The sequence below is a fragment of the Ovis aries genome, chromosome 26 (genome assembly GCF_016772045.2).
Source record: "Ovis aries strain OAR_USU_Benz2616 breed Rambouillet chromosome 26, ARS-UI_Ramb_v3.0, whole genome shotgun sequence".
Taxonomy (NCBI): Eukaryota; Metazoa; Chordata; class Mammalia; order Artiodactyla; family Bovidae; genus Ovis; species Ovis aries.
Genome location: NC_056079.1, coordinates 37,140,563 through 37,157,801, shown reverse-complemented (window position 1 = coordinate 37,157,801; position 17,239 = coordinate 37,140,563). Strand labels below are relative to the sequence as shown.

At 46.1% G+C, this 17,239-nt stretch overlaps 1 protein-coding gene across 5 annotated transcripts in view; it reads left to right on the top strand.

The window, feature by feature from the left end:
* INTS10 (integrator complex subunit 10) overlaps positions 1-17,239 on the top strand; it is a 33,154-nt gene that overhangs the window by 12,334 nt on the left and 3,581 nt on the right. For all 5 annotated transcript variants that reach the window (XM_060406893.1, XM_042241456.1, XM_015104645.3 and 2 more), the window contains 7 exons: positions 4,767-4,920; positions 6,230-6,312; positions 7,309-7,461; positions 8,792-8,900; positions 12,774-12,853; positions 14,418-14,580; positions 15,702-15,795. In XM_060406893.1, the coding sequence (XP_060262876.1) occupies positions 4,767-4,920; positions 6,230-6,312; positions 7,309-7,461; positions 8,792-8,900; positions 12,774-12,853; positions 14,418-14,580; positions 15,702-15,795 (836 nt within the window). The remainder of the gene's footprint in view (positions 1-4,766; positions 4,921-6,229; positions 6,313-7,308; positions 7,462-8,791; positions 8,901-12,773; positions 12,854-14,417; positions 14,581-15,701; positions 15,796-17,239) is intronic.

The window sequence follows — 17,239 nt, the reverse complement described above, 5'->3', positions numbered from 1 at the left end:
GGAGTGGGAGGGGAGTGCCTTTTTTTCTGAGATTCGCTTAAGGAGTAGAACTTTTTTTTTCTAACTATAGTTGATTTACAGTGTTATGTTAGTTTCAGCGGTACAGCTTTAGATTCTTTTCCATCCCAGGTTTTTATAAGGTACTGAATATAGTTTCCTGTGCAATATAGTGGGTCCTTGTTGGTTATCTATTCCATATATAGCAGTATGCCTGGGTCAACCCCACACTCCTGAGTCATCTCTCCCACCCCTTCTCCCCCACTTTCCCCTTGGGAACCATAAGTTTCTGTGTCTGTGAGTCTGTCTTGTAAATAACTTTGTGTCGTTTTTTAGACTCCACATACCAGTGATATCTTACAGTATTTGTCTTTCTCTGACTTGACTTCGCTTGGTGTGATAATCTGTAGGTCCATCCATGTTGGTGCGGCATTATTTCATCCTTGTTTGTGGCTGAGAAATGCTCTAGGGTGTGTGCACCTCGGCTTTGTCTATCTGCTCACCTGTGGACGGACACTTACGTGGCCCCCATGTCTTGGCTGTTGTGAATAGTGTTGCAGTGAGCGTCGGGGTGCGTGCGTCTTTTCAGATGGAGTTTTCTCCAGATACATGCCCAGGAGGGGGACTGCTGGACCACACAGCAGTTCTGTTTTTAGTCTCTTAAAGGAGCCTCCCTGGTGACTCAGAGGTTAAAGTATCTGCCTTCAATGCGGGAGACCTGGGTTCAATCCCTGGGTTGGGAAGATCCCCTGGAGAAGGAAATGGTAACCCACTCCAGTGTTCTTGCCTGGAGAATCCCATGGAGGGAGAAGCCTTGTAGGCTACAGACAGTCCACGGGGTCGCAAAGAGTCGGACACAACTGAGCGACTTCACTAAAGGAGCCTCCATACTGATCGCCATAGAGGGTGCACCAATTTGCATTCCCATCAGAGGCGTAGGAGGGTTCCCTTCTCTCCATAACCTCTCCAGCATTTATTGTTGTAGACTTTTTGATGATGGCCGTTCCGCCTGATGTGAGGTGATACCTCATTGTCGCTTTGGTTTGCATTTCTCTAATAATTAGCATTGTTGAGCATCTTTTCACGAGCCTGTGGGCCATCTGTATGTCTTCTTTGGAAAAATACCTTTTTAGGTCTTCTGCCCGTGTTTTGATTGGGTTTTCTGTTTCTTTGATGTGAATTATATGAGCTGTCTGTATATTTTGGAGATTAATCCCTTATCGGTCCCATTGTATACAGATACTTTCTCCCAGCCCATTGGTTGTCTGTCTGTTCTGTTTATGGTTTCTTTTGCTCTGCAAAAGTTTATAAGTTTGATTTGGTGTCAGTTGTTTATTTTTGCTTATATTTCTTTTGCCTTGGGTGACTGGTCTAAGAAAATATTAACTGTGATTAATGTCTGAGAATGTTTTGCTTATATTCTCTTACAGGCGTTTTACGGCGTCATAAGTTAATATAAGTCTTTAGGCCGTTTAGACTTTATTGTTGTGTATGGTTCAAGGGAGAGTTCTAACTTCACTGATGTACACGTACCTGTCGAGCTTTCCCAACACCACTTGCTGAGGAGATTGCCTCTTCCCCACTGTATATTCTTCCCGCCTTTGTTGAAGGTAACTGGCCGGAGGCGTGTGGGTTTATCTCTGGGCTCTCTGCTCGCTTTCGCTGACCTGCGTGTCTGCTTCTGTGCCAGTACCAGGCTGTTTTGTGCTACAGCTTTGTGATATTGTCTGAAGCCTGGGAGGGTATGCCTTCAGCTTTATTCTTTTTCCTCAAAATTGCTTTAGCAATTCTGGGTCTTTTGTGGTTCCATATAAATTTTAGGATTATTTGTTTTAACTCTGTGAAAAATATCATAGGTAATTTGATAGAGATCACATTAAACCTGTAGATAGCTTTGGGTAGTATGGCAGTTTTAACAATATTAATTCTTCCATTCCAAGAACATGGGATATCTTTCCATTTCTTTGAATCATCTTCAGTTTTCCTTTATCAGAGTTCCCAACATACAGGTATTTCACCTCCTTTGTTAGGTTTCTTCCTATGTTGTTGGGGGTTTTGTTCATTTGTTTTTGATATGATTTTAAATGAGATTCTTTTTTTAACTTCCTTTTCTGATATTCCATTGTTAGTGTTAAGAAATGCAACAGATTTCTGTCTGTTTATGTTGTATCCTGCTATCTTGCTGAATTTGTTCAGTGATAGTTTTTGTGTGGAGTCCTTAGGGTTTTCTAGATAGAGTATCATGTCATCTGCATTCAGTAACAGTTCTGCCTCTTCCATTCCAATCTGGATGCCTTTTATTTCTCTTTCTTGTCTGATTTTTATAGTTAGGATTTCCAGTGTTGAATAGGTGTAGTGAGAATGTTGCAAATTGTCTTGTTCCAAATTTAAGTGGGAAAGCTCTCAGTTTTTCGCCACTGAGTATTATGTTGGCTGGGGGTTTATTGTAAATGACTTTTATTACATTTGAGATATGTTCCCTCTATACCACTTTGGTGAGAGTTTTCATCAAGAATGGACGTTGAGTTTTATCTCATGCTTTTTCTGCATCTGTGGAGATGATCATGTGGCTTTTGCTTGTTCTTTTGTTAGTGTGTATATTACATTGATTGATTTGCGTATGTTGAATCATCCTGTGACCCTGGGGTGCATCCGGCTTGGTCATGGTGTATGATCCTTAATCTGTGTTGTTGCATTTGGTTTGCTGGTATTTTGTTGAGGATTTTTGCGTCTGTATTCATCAAAGATACTGACTTGTAATTGTCTTTTTTTGTAGTGTCTTTGTCTGGTTTGGTATCAGAGTGATGGTGGCCTCCTAGAATGACCTTGGGAGTGTTCCCTCCTCTTCAGTGTTAGAGGAGATTGACAAGGATCAGTATAAGTTCTTTTTTGTATGTTTGGTAGAATTCCAGAGTGAAGTCATATGGTCCTGGACTTTTGTCTGCAGGGATTTTTTTTTTTGTTTTATTACAGATTCTATTTCACTTCTAGTGATCAGTCTGTTCAAATTGTGTTTCTTCTTGATTCAGTTTTGACAGGCTGTATGTTTCTGGAAATGTGCCCATTTCTGCTAGCTTGTGCAATTTGTTAATGTGTATTCACGCCACAAAACGTCTTCATAGTATGTTCTTAGGATTTTTTTTGTCTTTCTGCGGTACTGGTTGATATTTCTCCTCATTCATTTCTTGTTTATTTGGGTCCTCTTTTTTTCTATTTAGTGAACCTGACTGAGCTCTGTTCTTTTTTTTAAATGAGGATTGGATATATTTAGCTGAAATATATGTACTTTTTTTATTGAAGTATAATTGATTCACAGTGTTGGATTCGTTTCTTCTGTACAGCAAATTGATTCAGTTACACATATTTTTTTCAGATTTTTTCCTTTATGGTTTATCACACGATATTGAATAGAGTTCCCTGTGCTACACAGTAGGACCTCGTTGTTTATCTGTCTCCTGTATGTAACATGCATCTGTTAATCCCAAGCTCCAATCCTTCCCTTCCTCAGCCTTTCCCCCCAACAAGCACAAGTCTGTTTTTGGTTCCTATAGATGTTTATTTCTACATATTTCTTAATGACCTTAGTAGGGTAAAAATCTACAGGGAGAATTTAATTTGGGCCATTGAATTCATAAGATGACTTTGGTGGAATAAAAGATTCAAGCAGTTTTCAGGAAGATTAGGTGGGGCTGTTTTACCTTTCCTTGTTTTCAGCACAAAGTCTGACCGTACTCAGTGGCGTTTACAATAGTTGCCTTTCCCTGAGGCCCTCTTTTTTCTTCATTGTATTGTTTGAGATGAAAAGCAAATTACAGATCTTTATTATTAAATAAAATGAGTAAGTGCAGACTAAAGGACTCCTAGCCAGACCCCTTGCACTGGGTGACTGTTGGAGAATGGTATATGTTATATGCAGTGAACAAAAGTTCACTTTTAATAATTCAGTTTCTCTCAGTTATTTCTCAGAGGACTCAGGCTTAAATTTTAATTCCACTACACAACAAACTTTTTTGAAAGCAAATTAAATAATGTCACATATTGGAAAAAAGTAAGCTATGAAATAGGTACTACTTAATTAAGCTGTATCCCTAAACATAAAAATGTAGGTTTTGGCTTTTATGGCATTAATATGTTTTTAAGTTATTAGAAGTTTTAACTCTGTAGCTTTACTCTGAAGCTGCCATAACGTTAGTATTTTATCCTTAGTATTTAGCCTTAGAATTTTATCATCAGAAAAACCGTAATTTTAAAAATACAAGTTGAGTGCATGAAAGGATGAAAATTTTATATTATCTTTTAATATTGTTATTTTCTATTATATTGTGTTTTAAAATTGTTAAATTCAAAATATTTTAGTATACTCATGATCATATCCTTTGATATAAAATTCTTATAGTAGTCAGAGCTGACATCAGCAATAAACGTAATAATGTTCAAATAGTGACTATTTCCAACCCACTCCAATACTCTTGCCTGGAGAATCCCATGGACGGAGGAGCCTGGTAGGCTGCAGTCCATGGCGTCTGGAAGAGTTGGACACGACCGAGTGACTTCACTTTCACTTTTCACTTTCCTGCATTGGAGAAGGAAATGGCAACCCACTCCAGTGTTCTTGCCTGGAGAACCCCAGGGACGGGGAGCCTGGTGGGCTGCCGTCTATGGGGTCGCACAGGGTCGGACACGACTAACGCAACTCAGCAGCAGCAGCAGCAGCAGCAGCAGCGACTGTTTCTGTAACTTTCATCGTGTTCTTCACATTCTCTAAGCAGAGTTCGGATGACGAAGACTGTTCAGCAAAAGGAAGGAACCGTCACATTGTCATCAACAAGGCAGAACTTGCTAACTCGATCGAGGTGTTGGAGAGCTTCAAGCTGGCCAGAGAGAGCTGGGAGCTGCTCTATTCCCTGGAATTCCTGGATAAGGGTAAGGCATACTTGTCCTGTTGGGATATTTCAGTTTTTATATGGAATCATCACACCAAAAAAGACTCATTGTTCTACTCGAAATGTCCATCACTAATGGCTAAGTAAATTGGTTATGGTAGTTCATGCATTTTAGGGCCATTTTAATCAGAGTTGGGGTGGAGTGGGAGGGAGAGTTTCGGTCTCTTGGAACTCCTGTTGCTGGCCTTTTCCTTTGCTCGCTGGGCTTGTTCTCGGCTTTCAGTTGTTCTGTCCCCCTGCGTTGTATCTTCTCCAACCACACGTACTAAGGTTACAGGAGGTGGTGCTGTTCTGTCTGCATTAATTCCATTGCCTGAAAGTGAAAAGCTCAAATTCCAGACACTGCAGGAAGCCTGTTTTGAGTGTAGTATACATAAGAGGGAGTATCTCTGTGTAATATTTACACTAGTGGGTATTTTGGCCTTCCTCAGACATGACTGGCACTTGGCTAACCAGCATATCCTCTGTGCTTCGGGACCAAGGCCCTGACCTTCCTTTTGGCCAGGGCACATGGGTCCCTGGCCTGCTCTGTCACGCGCCGCTACCGATGCTTTGTCTGGCGTGTCGCCGTGTTTTCTAGTCAACGTCGAGTTACCCGATTTGTTCTTGTCACATCTAGAGTTGTGAACAGGTTGGTGACTTTTGGAGGGGATTCTTTTCTCTGGTTATAGGTCGGCTTTTAAAAAAATGAATAAAACTCTTAGTGTCACGTGTTGATTATTTTAACTAGGTGAAAGCAAAGTAGCTTAAAGGATAAATGAAGTAATGTGTGAAAAGCTCGTTGAACAGCTCTTAGCACATGCTATGCACTTAGTGAGCATCAGTGCCTAATGACATTTCTCACATATTCCTGGTAAGTATTCTTTCTCAGGTGTTAAAGAATCCACCTGCCAATGCAGGAGATGCCGGAGACCCAGGTGCAATTCCTGGGTCAGGAAGATCTCTGGAGAAGGGAATGGCTAGGTACCTACTCCAATATTCTTGCCTGGAGAATCCCATGGACAAAGGAGCCTGGCGGGCTACAGTCCATGGGGTCACAGAGTCGGACACGACTTCGCGACTGGCACTGTCACTTGATTCTGCCCCAACTTTACCCTCTGATTGAAAGTTCAGACCGAAATAAATTTTAAAAAATTAAAAAAAAAGTTCAGACCAGTGTTTTAGGAATCAAAGTCTAAAGTTACATCCATGTTTTATCATTTGTCTCTCTGATTGTTGTTCTCTTGATGGGTATATCAGATGCATCTGTGTTACATCTTTGATAAATTTGTCTTTGAATTCTTGCTCAGAATTTACAAGAATTTGTTTGGCGTGGAAGACGGATACTTGGCTCTGGCTGAGAATCTTCCTCAACGATATGATCATCTATCAGGTAATGTGGGTTTATAAGCACCTGTGTGCAGACAGGACCGTGGTCTCCTGAGCACATCTTCAGCCTGAAGGTGTGTGTTCCCTCCTGCTCTGTCTCCACTGGCAGGGGACCACGCTCCACGGTCATCTCAGAGCAGCTCCCAGCGACAGGCCTGCCCCTCCTGTGTTACGTGTGGAGTGTCGGGTCACGCCTGCCTGTAGATGCCAGTTTGCTTTTCAATGAAAGAGGAGCCCTGCTCAACCCCCTCTGCTCTGGCAGAGCCCTGCCGCCCGGCTCTGCCGTCCTCGAGCGGGACCTGCCCAGAGGGGACAGAGGACCCAGTCCCGAGACACAGAGGCTTCGGGCTTCCACTGGGAAAATGGGCCGGTTGCTGCTTCCAGCCTTCATGGAGGAGAAATAGTCAAATACTTATAAAGAAAGAAAGAAAGTGAAGTCGCTTAGTCATGTCCAACTCTCTGCGACCCCTTGGACTGTAGCCTACCAGGCTCCTCTATCCATGGGATTTTCTAGGCCAGGGTACTGGAGTGGGTTGCCATTTCCTTCTCTAATTTATAAAGAAACGGCATATCAAAAATGTACTTTAATCAGAGAGCTTGTGTTATTTTATTTCCTCTCAAGAATTAAGACCAGAAAGAAAAATCTTTGTGTTTATAAGGTACCTCCATACAGATCCTCCACTGGCTTTAGCTAAGTGGGTTTGGTACTGTTGCTAAGTCTCCTTCCCCTTCTCACTTGGTTCAGCAGAAGTACCTGATTTGGAGTTGCTTGCTAGTGGCTCTGGAAGGTTTTATTATTATTATTCATTTATTTGTTCTTATTCATTTATTTATTTTACTTTGTATTTATCTTAAAAGGGTGCATGAAGATCGTTTGCAAAGATGCATATCATAAGAGTACTTTCTCAGCACAGTTTATGAAAGCACATAGAATCTAAGAGCAAAAAGGAAGTTTATTTTCTGATGGCCTTGTTTCTCTTTGCTGTTGTGACTTTCTCAGGGTCAATATAAGAAGGCCATCGCCAGCTTGCACCACTTGGCAGCTCTCCAGGGATCACTTCCTCAGCCACAGATCTCGGGGCAGGGCACCTTGGAGCATCAGAGGGCACTCATCCAGCTGGCCACCTGCCACTTCGCTCTGGGGGAGTACAGAGTGAGTCCTGGGTGCCCGACGGGTGTGGGGACCCTCCTGGGCGCCCTTGGTGACCCTGGGCCTTCTTCTCTTTGCCGGAGTGGCTTTTTAATTCCATGCATATTTCCTTGAAACTTGCTCTTTCTGCCTAGATTTTATTACCTGATCTGCTGGTGAAAAAGAATAGTGATTCTATTTTATTTAATTTCCTACTTCCCATCGCGTACCTGAAGTCAGGAGATGGGTATTGAGGAATGGCAGCATTTGATTCTGAGTTCACTCTTGGCCCCACCACTTAACTGGCTCTCTGTCTACCTCCGGAGGTTTAAGGTTTTAACTGCCCAGCTGCCCACCTCTCGAAGCTGGAGCCTCATGACCCTGTGGCCATGGGTGGTTCTGGACGTGCTGGAATGCCAGCCCCTCAGCCCAGGTGGTTAGCTAGGGCTTGAGCAGCTGAGCCCCGGGGTCATCTGGTTCCAGCTCTGAGCAGCCTTACAAGTATTTTCTGGACGTGCCAAGATACGAAAAAGGCTGAGAAGCAGGGATTTAAGATTGCACTTCCTCATCTGTAAAATGAAGGTAATAGGAGGGTTGTGCCTGACACACAGGAAACGCTCCCTCCGTGACCCTGTCACTCCTGGAGTTGGACGTGGGGACTGAGGGTGACGCCCTGCTCTCTGTGGGTCGAGACCACCTGCTTAATGGGGCGCGGGGGCCCCCTCTCCTCCACGAGTGTGTCATCTGTCCAGTTTCACACCTGTTCTCTAAACCACGCCCTTAGGTGACTCTCCAAGGCCAGTGCACAGCCCTCCCCACATCTTTCTCTCCTCTGAAAACCCTCCCTTCTCTTTACATGTCAAACCCTCCTGGCTTTAAGGGTTACATCAGGATAACCGTCCAGCCTAAAACTTCTCCTGCTAGTTCACCACCCTGTGTGTTTCTACTTCATTTTCTATTATGCCCTTTTACCGTCTGTCCCATTTTGTTCATTTCTCTATGCAGTGAGTTAGTAAATGTCTTTAAGACAGGGGTGTACTTCTTTTGGACTCCACGATGCTGTCAAACACTTTAGTAGTTCAATTAATACTCGATTAGTTTTTCAGTTTTGTTCTTTTGTTGTTTAACAGCAGAGAGTGGGTCCGTGTTCCTTGAAAGGTCTAGTGCATGGGTTTAATCTTCGTTATTTTTCCGCGTTCACTGTCAGGCAAACAGCAGTGACCACATGGGGTCCTGGGCCACTGGCGCTCCCCAGCCTCTGTGCCCAGGTGGCCTGCTGGAGAGACGGTAGTTACGGAGGCGTGCTTTCCATCAGAAACTCACAGCTGGTTCCTTCTGGTCTTCTCTTCTCCAGATGACGTGTGAGAAGGTCCTCGATTTGATGTGCTCCATGGTCCTTCCCATCCAGGATGGAGGCAAGTCCCAGGAGGAGCCCTCCAAAATAAAGCCCAAGTTTAGAAAAGGTACAGTGGCAAAGCCTAGTTTTATTTTCTAGAAATAGCTTTAGGGCCCACCACTGGGAGTTTTTTTTTATAGTTCCTACAGTTCCTGACAAGGTGACCCCATGAGGTCTCCTTGGCAGAGCTTGGCAAGTTGTGTAAGGAGCAGAGTGCTCACCAGGCTGCTCTGGGCTCTGGGTTCACAAGCAGCTGTGCGTCTGTCTTCCTTCCGACATGCTCTTCCTTTCCCGAATGTGCTGTCTTCGAAGAATATCAGAGAATCCTTTTCCAGTCTTTACCAATTCCAGGAAACTTTGTTACGATTACTAGAGAAGGATCGCTCAGCGTATCTCAGGCTGCTTTGAGCTTCACTCCAAGTTGCTCATTTGTTGAAAAATTACATAAGTTGGGCTGTGATGCTTCACAGGAAAGGAAGAGGGCCCCACTGTCCGGATCTCAGTTCTATCATAGAGGTGGAAAGAGATACGCTGTCAAACCCAAGCCCAGTAGAAAATGGAGTGATAAAGACAAGACCAGAAATCAATGAAATAGAAAAAAGCGGAAGGAAACTAATAAAGCCAAAAGGTAATGAAATTGATGAACCCCTAACGAGACTGACCCGAATGACAGTGATTGCAAATGACCAATATCGGGGATGGAAGAGGGAACATCACCCTGGATCCTGCTGAAATCAGGACAGTAAGCGCACAGGTTGTGAATAACTTTATGCCAATAAATTCAGCAATTTAGATGAAATGGAAAAAATCCTTCAAAAACACAGCTTACCAAAATGGACACAAGATGAAATGGAAAATCAGAACATTTTATGTCTATCAAATTTGTCATCAAAAACTTTCCCACAAAGAAAATTCCAGGTCCAGTTGGCTTCACTGTGAATCCTGTCAAGCATTTAGGAAGAAACAACTTCAATCCTGTATGTACTTTTTGAGAAAACAGAGGAAGAGAGAACACTTAGCCTTCCGTTTTTAAGACCAGCATTAACCCTGACAGCACAGCCAGACAGCATCGCAAGAGAAGAGCATTAAAGGCCAGGCTCTGCCATTACCACAGGCGCCAAAATCCTTAGCAGAATACGAGCAAATTCAGCAGCATATAAGAAAGACGAGACACAGCAGCTGAGTGAGTGCAGAGGTGCTTAACCCAGGAGAGCCGATCAGTACCATTCACCGCATTTGCAGATTAAAGGAGAAAAATCATAAGATTGTCTTAATAGACGCAGACAGAATTTAGTTATGTCTGCATTTATCATTCACAGTTAAAAACAAACAACTCAGTAAACTAGAAAAAGGAGGAAAACTTCCCCAACATCATTCTTAGCTATGAAATATGGAGTGCTTTCCCCAAGACCAGCAGCAATGCTGGTGTCTGCCCCCAGCACCTCAGTGCAACATCCTGGGGATTCTTGCCAACACAATAGGCAAGAAAAAAGAAGGTCAGAAAGGAACCGTCTTTATCCACAGCTACATATTTGGCCATGTAGCAAACCCTAAGGACTCTAGATCAAATAACATCTAAACCCATAAAATACTTAGAGATAAATTCAATGAAATATTGCCCAAAACTACTTGGAAGGATTCTCCACCTACCGTTAGGACAGGAAATTCAAGTTAAAACAATAAGCTGTCATTTTACATCTGGATGCAGAGAGTAAAGGGTGGCTGTATTGACCATTAGGACATGAATCCACATTACCCGTGTGCTTCTGGAAGGCACATAGAGTCATGCAGTCGGTCTGCAGACCAGCTTAGCAGACCAGGTCACACATGTCACTGCCTGGTTATGTTTGAGACCAGCTTAGCAGACCAGGTCACACATGTCACTGCCTGGCTGTGTTTGAGACCAGCTTAGCAGACCAGGTCACATCTCCCTGCCTGGCTGTGTTTGAGACCAGCTTAGCAGACCAGGTCACATCTCCCTGCCTGGCTGTGTTTGAGACCAGCTTAGCAGACCAGGTCACATCTCCCTGCCTGGCTGTGTTTGAGACCAGCTTAGCAGACCAGGTCACATCTCCCTGCCTGGCTGTGTTTGAGACCAGCTTAGCAGACCCGGTCACATCTCCCTGCCTGGCTGTGTTTGAGACCAGCTTAGCAGACCAGGTCACATCTCCCTGCCTGGCTGTGTTTGAGACCAGCTTAGCAGACCAGGTCACATCTCCCTGCCTGGCTGTGTTTGAGACCAGCTTAGCAGACCAGGTCACACATGTCACTGCCTGGCTGTGTTTGAGACCAGCTTAGCAGACCAGGTCACATCTCACTGCCTGGCTATGTGCCCCTTCTGGATGCAGACCTATCAGTGATTTCCAAACGTGGGCCCTCACCTCCTGGGTTGTGGATTTTCAACTAGAAATTTTCTTTTTTAGTGAGATAGGCTGTAAATATAATTAAAATGAATGTATCTCCAGTAAAATGGATAAATTTTATTTAATGAACCTTTTGTTTCAAGTATACAGTTGACCCTTGAACAATGCAGGAGTTAACCCAAGGGCTCTGACCCCCTCTCTCCTCCTGCCGCCCCCAGTAGTCAAAAATCCGGGTACTTTTCTCTCTCTGCCTCAGCACCCGGAATTGACGAATGACTTACCCCAAGGCAGGAAGCTGCAACAGTGTGGACACAGTCAGGGCTCAAACCCTGGTTCGATTGCACACGCTGTGGTCTGTAATCCCACAGTTAGTTCATCTGGACATCTGTAAAGTGAAAATGCTGGTACTGTGTTTACTGAAAAAGCCACACACAAGTGGTCCCATGCAGTGCAAACCTGTGCTGGTCCAGAGCCAGCGGTGTGAACACGTGTAAGTGCGTGTGCATAGGGTCCACACGAAGGCAGCGTCTCTGTTTTTTGCTGCTTCTTGCCCTTGAAGTAGAGAAGGATTTAGGATATAAGGAGCACACACCATAAAGGAAAGGACTAAAATCTTGGTGTGAAAAACAGCCACTGCTCTCCAAGTATGTAGAAATATATATATATATAAGAATGTTTATCTCAGTGCTGTTTGTAATGGTAAAAAATGGGAAATCCCAGTGTTAAACAGAAAAGAACAGATAAATCAGTGGTGGTCTGTGTTACCAACAGAACATTGTGTAACATGGAAAACCAACAAGCTGGAGTCACAGGTGTCATCCTGCAAACAGTCAGCGGAGGGATGTGCAGGCTGAGACACCATCTGTACAGCAGACTAGAAACATGAGGAACGTTCCTCTGAGGTGTACGGATACAGATTCCTGCCTGACAAGCGCACAGCGTATGTAGGAATGCTGAGCCCCTCATTCAGAAGAGCCCTTACCCCCGGGGCTTTCCTCATAGCTCAGTTGGTAAAGGATCCGCCTGCAATGCTGGAGACCCTGGTTCAGTTCCTGGGTTGGGAAGATCCCCTGGGGAAAGGACAGGCTACCCACTCAAGGATTCTGGTCTGGAGAATTCCATGGACTGCATGGACTGCATGGGGTCGCAAAGAGTCCGACATGACTGAGCGACTTTCACTTTCACTTTCTTTCCAGGGAGGGAGGCAGGGATCAGAAGAGGCTCACAGAAGGTGGACTGGATTTGTGATGCTGTGTATGAAAATCTAAAAACTAAACCCAGTGTCAACGTTGTATAAAACTTGAGTGATACAGCACACTGGTGTTTGTGATATTGTCTTGTCATTTTCTGTATATTTCAAAGGTTTCATAATAAAAGGTATTTAAGCAGTTTTAGAAATTTAGATTGAGACATGAAATCCAGAGATGATTCAAAAACCAATTTTACCTTCACTAAATGTAATTGTGGTTTAACTGTGTTTGAGACCATGTGACTGCTGCTTATCCTTTTGTTTTAAGGAAAGCACCTTAATCATTTGCCCCTCTGAGCTCTCTTTGCCTGTTGTGGACTTCTCTTAGGTTCGGATCTGAAGCTTCTGCCATGTACCAGCAAGGCCATCATGCCCTACTGCCTGCACTTAATGTTGGCTTGTTTTAAGGTAAGCTTCACATTGATCAGCATGTTACTGTACTGTTCACTCACTCAGTCTGACTCTTTGCAACCCCATGGACTGCAGGAGCTAGGGCCCTCTGTCCTCCACTGTCTCCCGAAGTTTGCTCAGACATAGGCATTGAGTTGTTGATGCCATCCAACCATCTCATTCTCTCTGCCCCTTCTCCTTTGGCCAGCATCAGGGTCTTTTCCAGTCATTCGGGTCTTTGCATCTGGTGGCCAAAGTATTGGAGCTTTAGCATCAGTCCCTTCCAGTGAATATTCACAGTTGATTTATAGGATTGATTGCTGTGATCTCCTTGCAGTTCAGGGGACTCTCAAGAGTCTTCTCTAGCACCACAGTGCTAAAGCATCAGTTCTTCAGCACTCAACTTTCTTTATGGTCCAACTCTCATGTCCATACATGACTGCTAGAAAAACCATGGCTTTGACTCTGCGGACCTTAGATGGCAAAGTGATGTCTCTGCCTTTTAATACACTATCTAGGTTTGTCATAGCTTTTCTTCTAAGGAGCAAGCATCTTTTAATTTCATGGCTGCAGTCACCATCCACAGTGATTTTGGAGCCCAAGAAAATTAAGTCTGTCAGTGCTTCCACTGTTTCATGATTAGCATGAAAGGAATTTAATTCAGAGGATTGTTCTGATGATCTGGAGTGACTCAAGTTGAGAGCCTTGAGCACATGTTAGCTTAGTCTTTTGACAGCATGCTGGTATAGCGAGGGAAGCAGTTGGAGGAATAAACAAATATTTATTAAACGTCAGCTGCACTAGGCAGAGAAGAGTGGGAAATAACCTCCGTCCTTGGGACACGGTATTACCTATCACTCCAGGTACCAGTGAGGCAGACACGCAGGTGGCCTCGCCTGTCATGATGTCCAGCGTTTTATGAGTTAGCCTGCAAGTCAGGATGTACTAGGTGCAGCAGAAGGCAGCTGAGGTGCTCTTGGGCTCGGAGAGGGCTGTGAGTTCATCGTCCTAGAGCGAGGCCCCCAGAGCTGCGGCGTCTCAGGACGGTTGACGGAAAGCAGGGCTGGGGCAGCCGGGGTTGGACAGGCTGAAGGGCGCCCCCTGCCTCCCCGCCCCCCACCCGGCAGCTCCTGAGCAGACGTCTCCACCTCGGGGCGCCAATCCCCAGCCCTCACTCTTGGTCTGTACTAGGCGGCAGAAGCAGCTTGGAGTGACTTTAGGCAGGGCTGCTGATCCCGACCAGGAAGCCCTGTGACGATTTCTCACTTCACATTCCTGCCTCCTCCCTGCCTGCCCCGTCCTCATCCTCGGGTGTCCTCAGACCTTCTCTCCAAGGGCACCTCTGGCCCGCCCTCCACCCCCCACCCAGCCCCTTAAGAGAAGTCCCTGAGCCTTCCCTCTGGTGCTCAGCTTCCTCCCGCCTCACCCCACGTTCAGAGCCTCCATCCCCACCTCCGTGACCCACTCCCACCAGGACGCCTGCCTGGGCGCTTGGGGGCCGGGTCCCCTGGCTGGGCCCCTCCCCGCCAGTCTCGGTCACCCTGTGACTGCACGCCCCCCGCCCCCCGCCCTGTGCCCGCAGCTGAGAGCCTTCACGGACAGCAGGGATGACATGGCGCTGGGCCACGTCATCGTCCTGCTGCAGCACGAGTGGCCGCGGGGGGAGACGCTCTTCCTGAAAGCCATCAGCAAGATCTGCCAGCAAGGGAACTTCCAGTACGAGAACTTCTTCAATTACGTCACCAGTATCCTTTCCCCTGTCTGAGCAGAAGAAACTCTTTATTTTTTTAAAGGATAAATGCATGGGACAAAAATGAGTGAGCCCTTTGGGGGAGAAATAGTGGTGTCAGGGATGTGAGGGAGAAAGGAGGAGTGATGATCTGAGATGGGGCCGTGGCTGTCAGTCTTGTGAAAGGAGAGACCTCAGAGAGGAGTCGGGAAGGTCAGCAGCCCCGGTCCCTTTTCCGCTTCTCCGGAAGGTACCCGGGATGCCTGAGGGCCCCCAGTGGCGGATGGGCTGCCGGACCTGGTCGTTCATTGGCCTCCGTCCGGGGGGGGCCCCGGGGTCCCGGGTCACAGGTGCGCTGAGCACCCCCCAGAGACGCTGCCCCACCGGCACCTGCTTTCGTGACGGGGAGCTTTGGCCTTGGTCCTCTTGATCAGGGAGAAGCCACCTTAGAATCCAAGGTCTGGTGTTCACACTTGCTTCTCTTACATGCTAGTTTTCATTTGCAAGGAGTCTGACATCCCTGTCCAGGTGCCTAGAGCAGTTCTTAACCTTTGGGTAGAAAAGAAGGCAATGGCACCCCACTCCAGTACTCTTGCTTGGAAACTCCCATGGACGGGGGAGCTTGGTAGGCTGCAGTCCACGGAGTCTCGAAGAGTCAGACACGACTGAGCGACTTCACTTTCACTTTTCACTCTCATGCATTGGAGAAGGAAGTGGCACCCCACTCCAGCGTTCTTGCCTGGAGAATCCCAAGGACAGAGGAGCCTGGTGGGCTGCCATCTATGGGGTCGCACAGAGTCGGACACGACTGAAGCGACTCAGCAGCAGCAGCGGCAGAGGTAGAGGGGTGGAAATAACACCCCTCCCACCTCCCCCCCCTTTTTTTCATTTCTTATTAAGAAAGCAAAAGGTGTTGCTTTTATGACTGTACAGACTGTTTAACCATCTATATGAAGACTGTAATTCTCTTTGGGAGGGAGTTTGGTTGGCGTAGGAATCGTTGGTTTGGACTCAGGCGGGCCTGGGTTGCTGGTGGGGTGGCCGTGGGCCAGTTACCCAGGAGCTGCGAGCCCGTGCCGGCCTCCGAGAGAGCAGGGCTCCTGGCTCTTACCCGTGGTTCCCTGACTCTGGCCTCAGATATCGACATGCTGGAGGAGTTCGCCTACCTGAGAACTCAGGAAGGTGGGAAGATCCATCTGGAACTGCTGCCCAATCAAGGAATGCTGATCAAGTAAGCACCCCCATCTCCCGCTCTGTGTGCGTGTCAGAAATGTTTGTAAATTTCTGTAGCTTTCAGACATTTAGTAGGAAGGAATCCAGACAGTCTATTTTTAAGAAGGTTTGACGCCAGGGATCCTTTTGAACTTGGCATTCCCTTAACTACATTTCTGATGGAAACGTGTTTAAATTGGAGTAGTTCTGTCACTTTTGATACTTTTTTCACCAGACGAAAGTCTCATTCATGGAATCTTTTTCCTTCTAAAACGTACAGACTGATCCTATAATTTCTGATTAGAACACTTTTCATTAAGAAAAGCCATGCTTTGTCACAGTTGTGCTGGATTAGGAAAAACCTGCAGACTTGATTTACACACTGTACTTGGGTTTCAGTGGTGATTCAGGCCCTCCGCAGCAAGCTGCCCGCTCACATCAGGGGCCCCCCCCCACCTCTGCAGCGAGGCTGGGGCTTGGTCTGGGCAAGCCCCCCTACACCTGAATGAAGTCAGTGACCATTTATGATTTTTAAATAGCTCATGACCCCCGCTTCTGCCCTCCAGTCCTCATCGCAGTGTGGACAGTGCATCCTCTCCGCTGTAGATGGCCACGCATGGTGTGACGTGTGGTTCCCCTCCGCGTCCTGCACGGTCCGCGTGTGCAAGTCAGGGTCACCGTCTCTGCAGGAGACCGAGACCCGAGTGAGAGCCAAGTGCTGTCGAGGCTCAGACCAGCTCCTTTTCCTCCCTCGTGAGAGGGACAAGTTTCCAGTTGAAAGCGGGAATTTGCATCTTGTTCCATCCATGGAGGGTGTTAGAAATGCCAGGAGAGGGAAGTGAGAGGCGTTCCTTCTGGATTCCCTAAACCTCAGGGTTGGGCGCAGCCCGCATGGCGTCCTGTCAGGAATGGGAAGATGCGGCGAGGGGGTGTGCTTGTCCTTCACCTTGCAGATGTCGCTAAATATTCTGAAGATTTAGCATGCAGACACAAGGCCTGTACACAGTAGCTGCCTTAGGCAAGTGCGCCAGATGGCTCACTTAGCTTCCGTTAGCTTCCCTTGAACCTGGGAAAGATAACTGCCTGGTTCAAAATATTCTTAATGGTGTTTGAGAACAAAGATGGCTTTTTGACACGGGAGCCTAGGTGACCTGTTTTGTGTTGTGACTGTCCGGTTTTGAGGCTGGATTCACAAACATAACTTTGAATAACTTTTCCTTTAATTCCCATGAACACACACCATACAAACTGTCATAATATAGAGACAGCCTCAGCTGAATCAACTCCATTTAGTTAAGGTTAAACCTAAGTTTAACCATCTTCCCACCACTAAGCTGATGCTCAGCTATGGAAGGTGTCAGACGGGGTTGTCAGACAATCAAGACTGACCCTTCGTTCTTCAGCCAGTTCTATTGAGCTGCTCAAACATGGGGATGTGGAGACCAGCTCTCGGACAAGAGTGA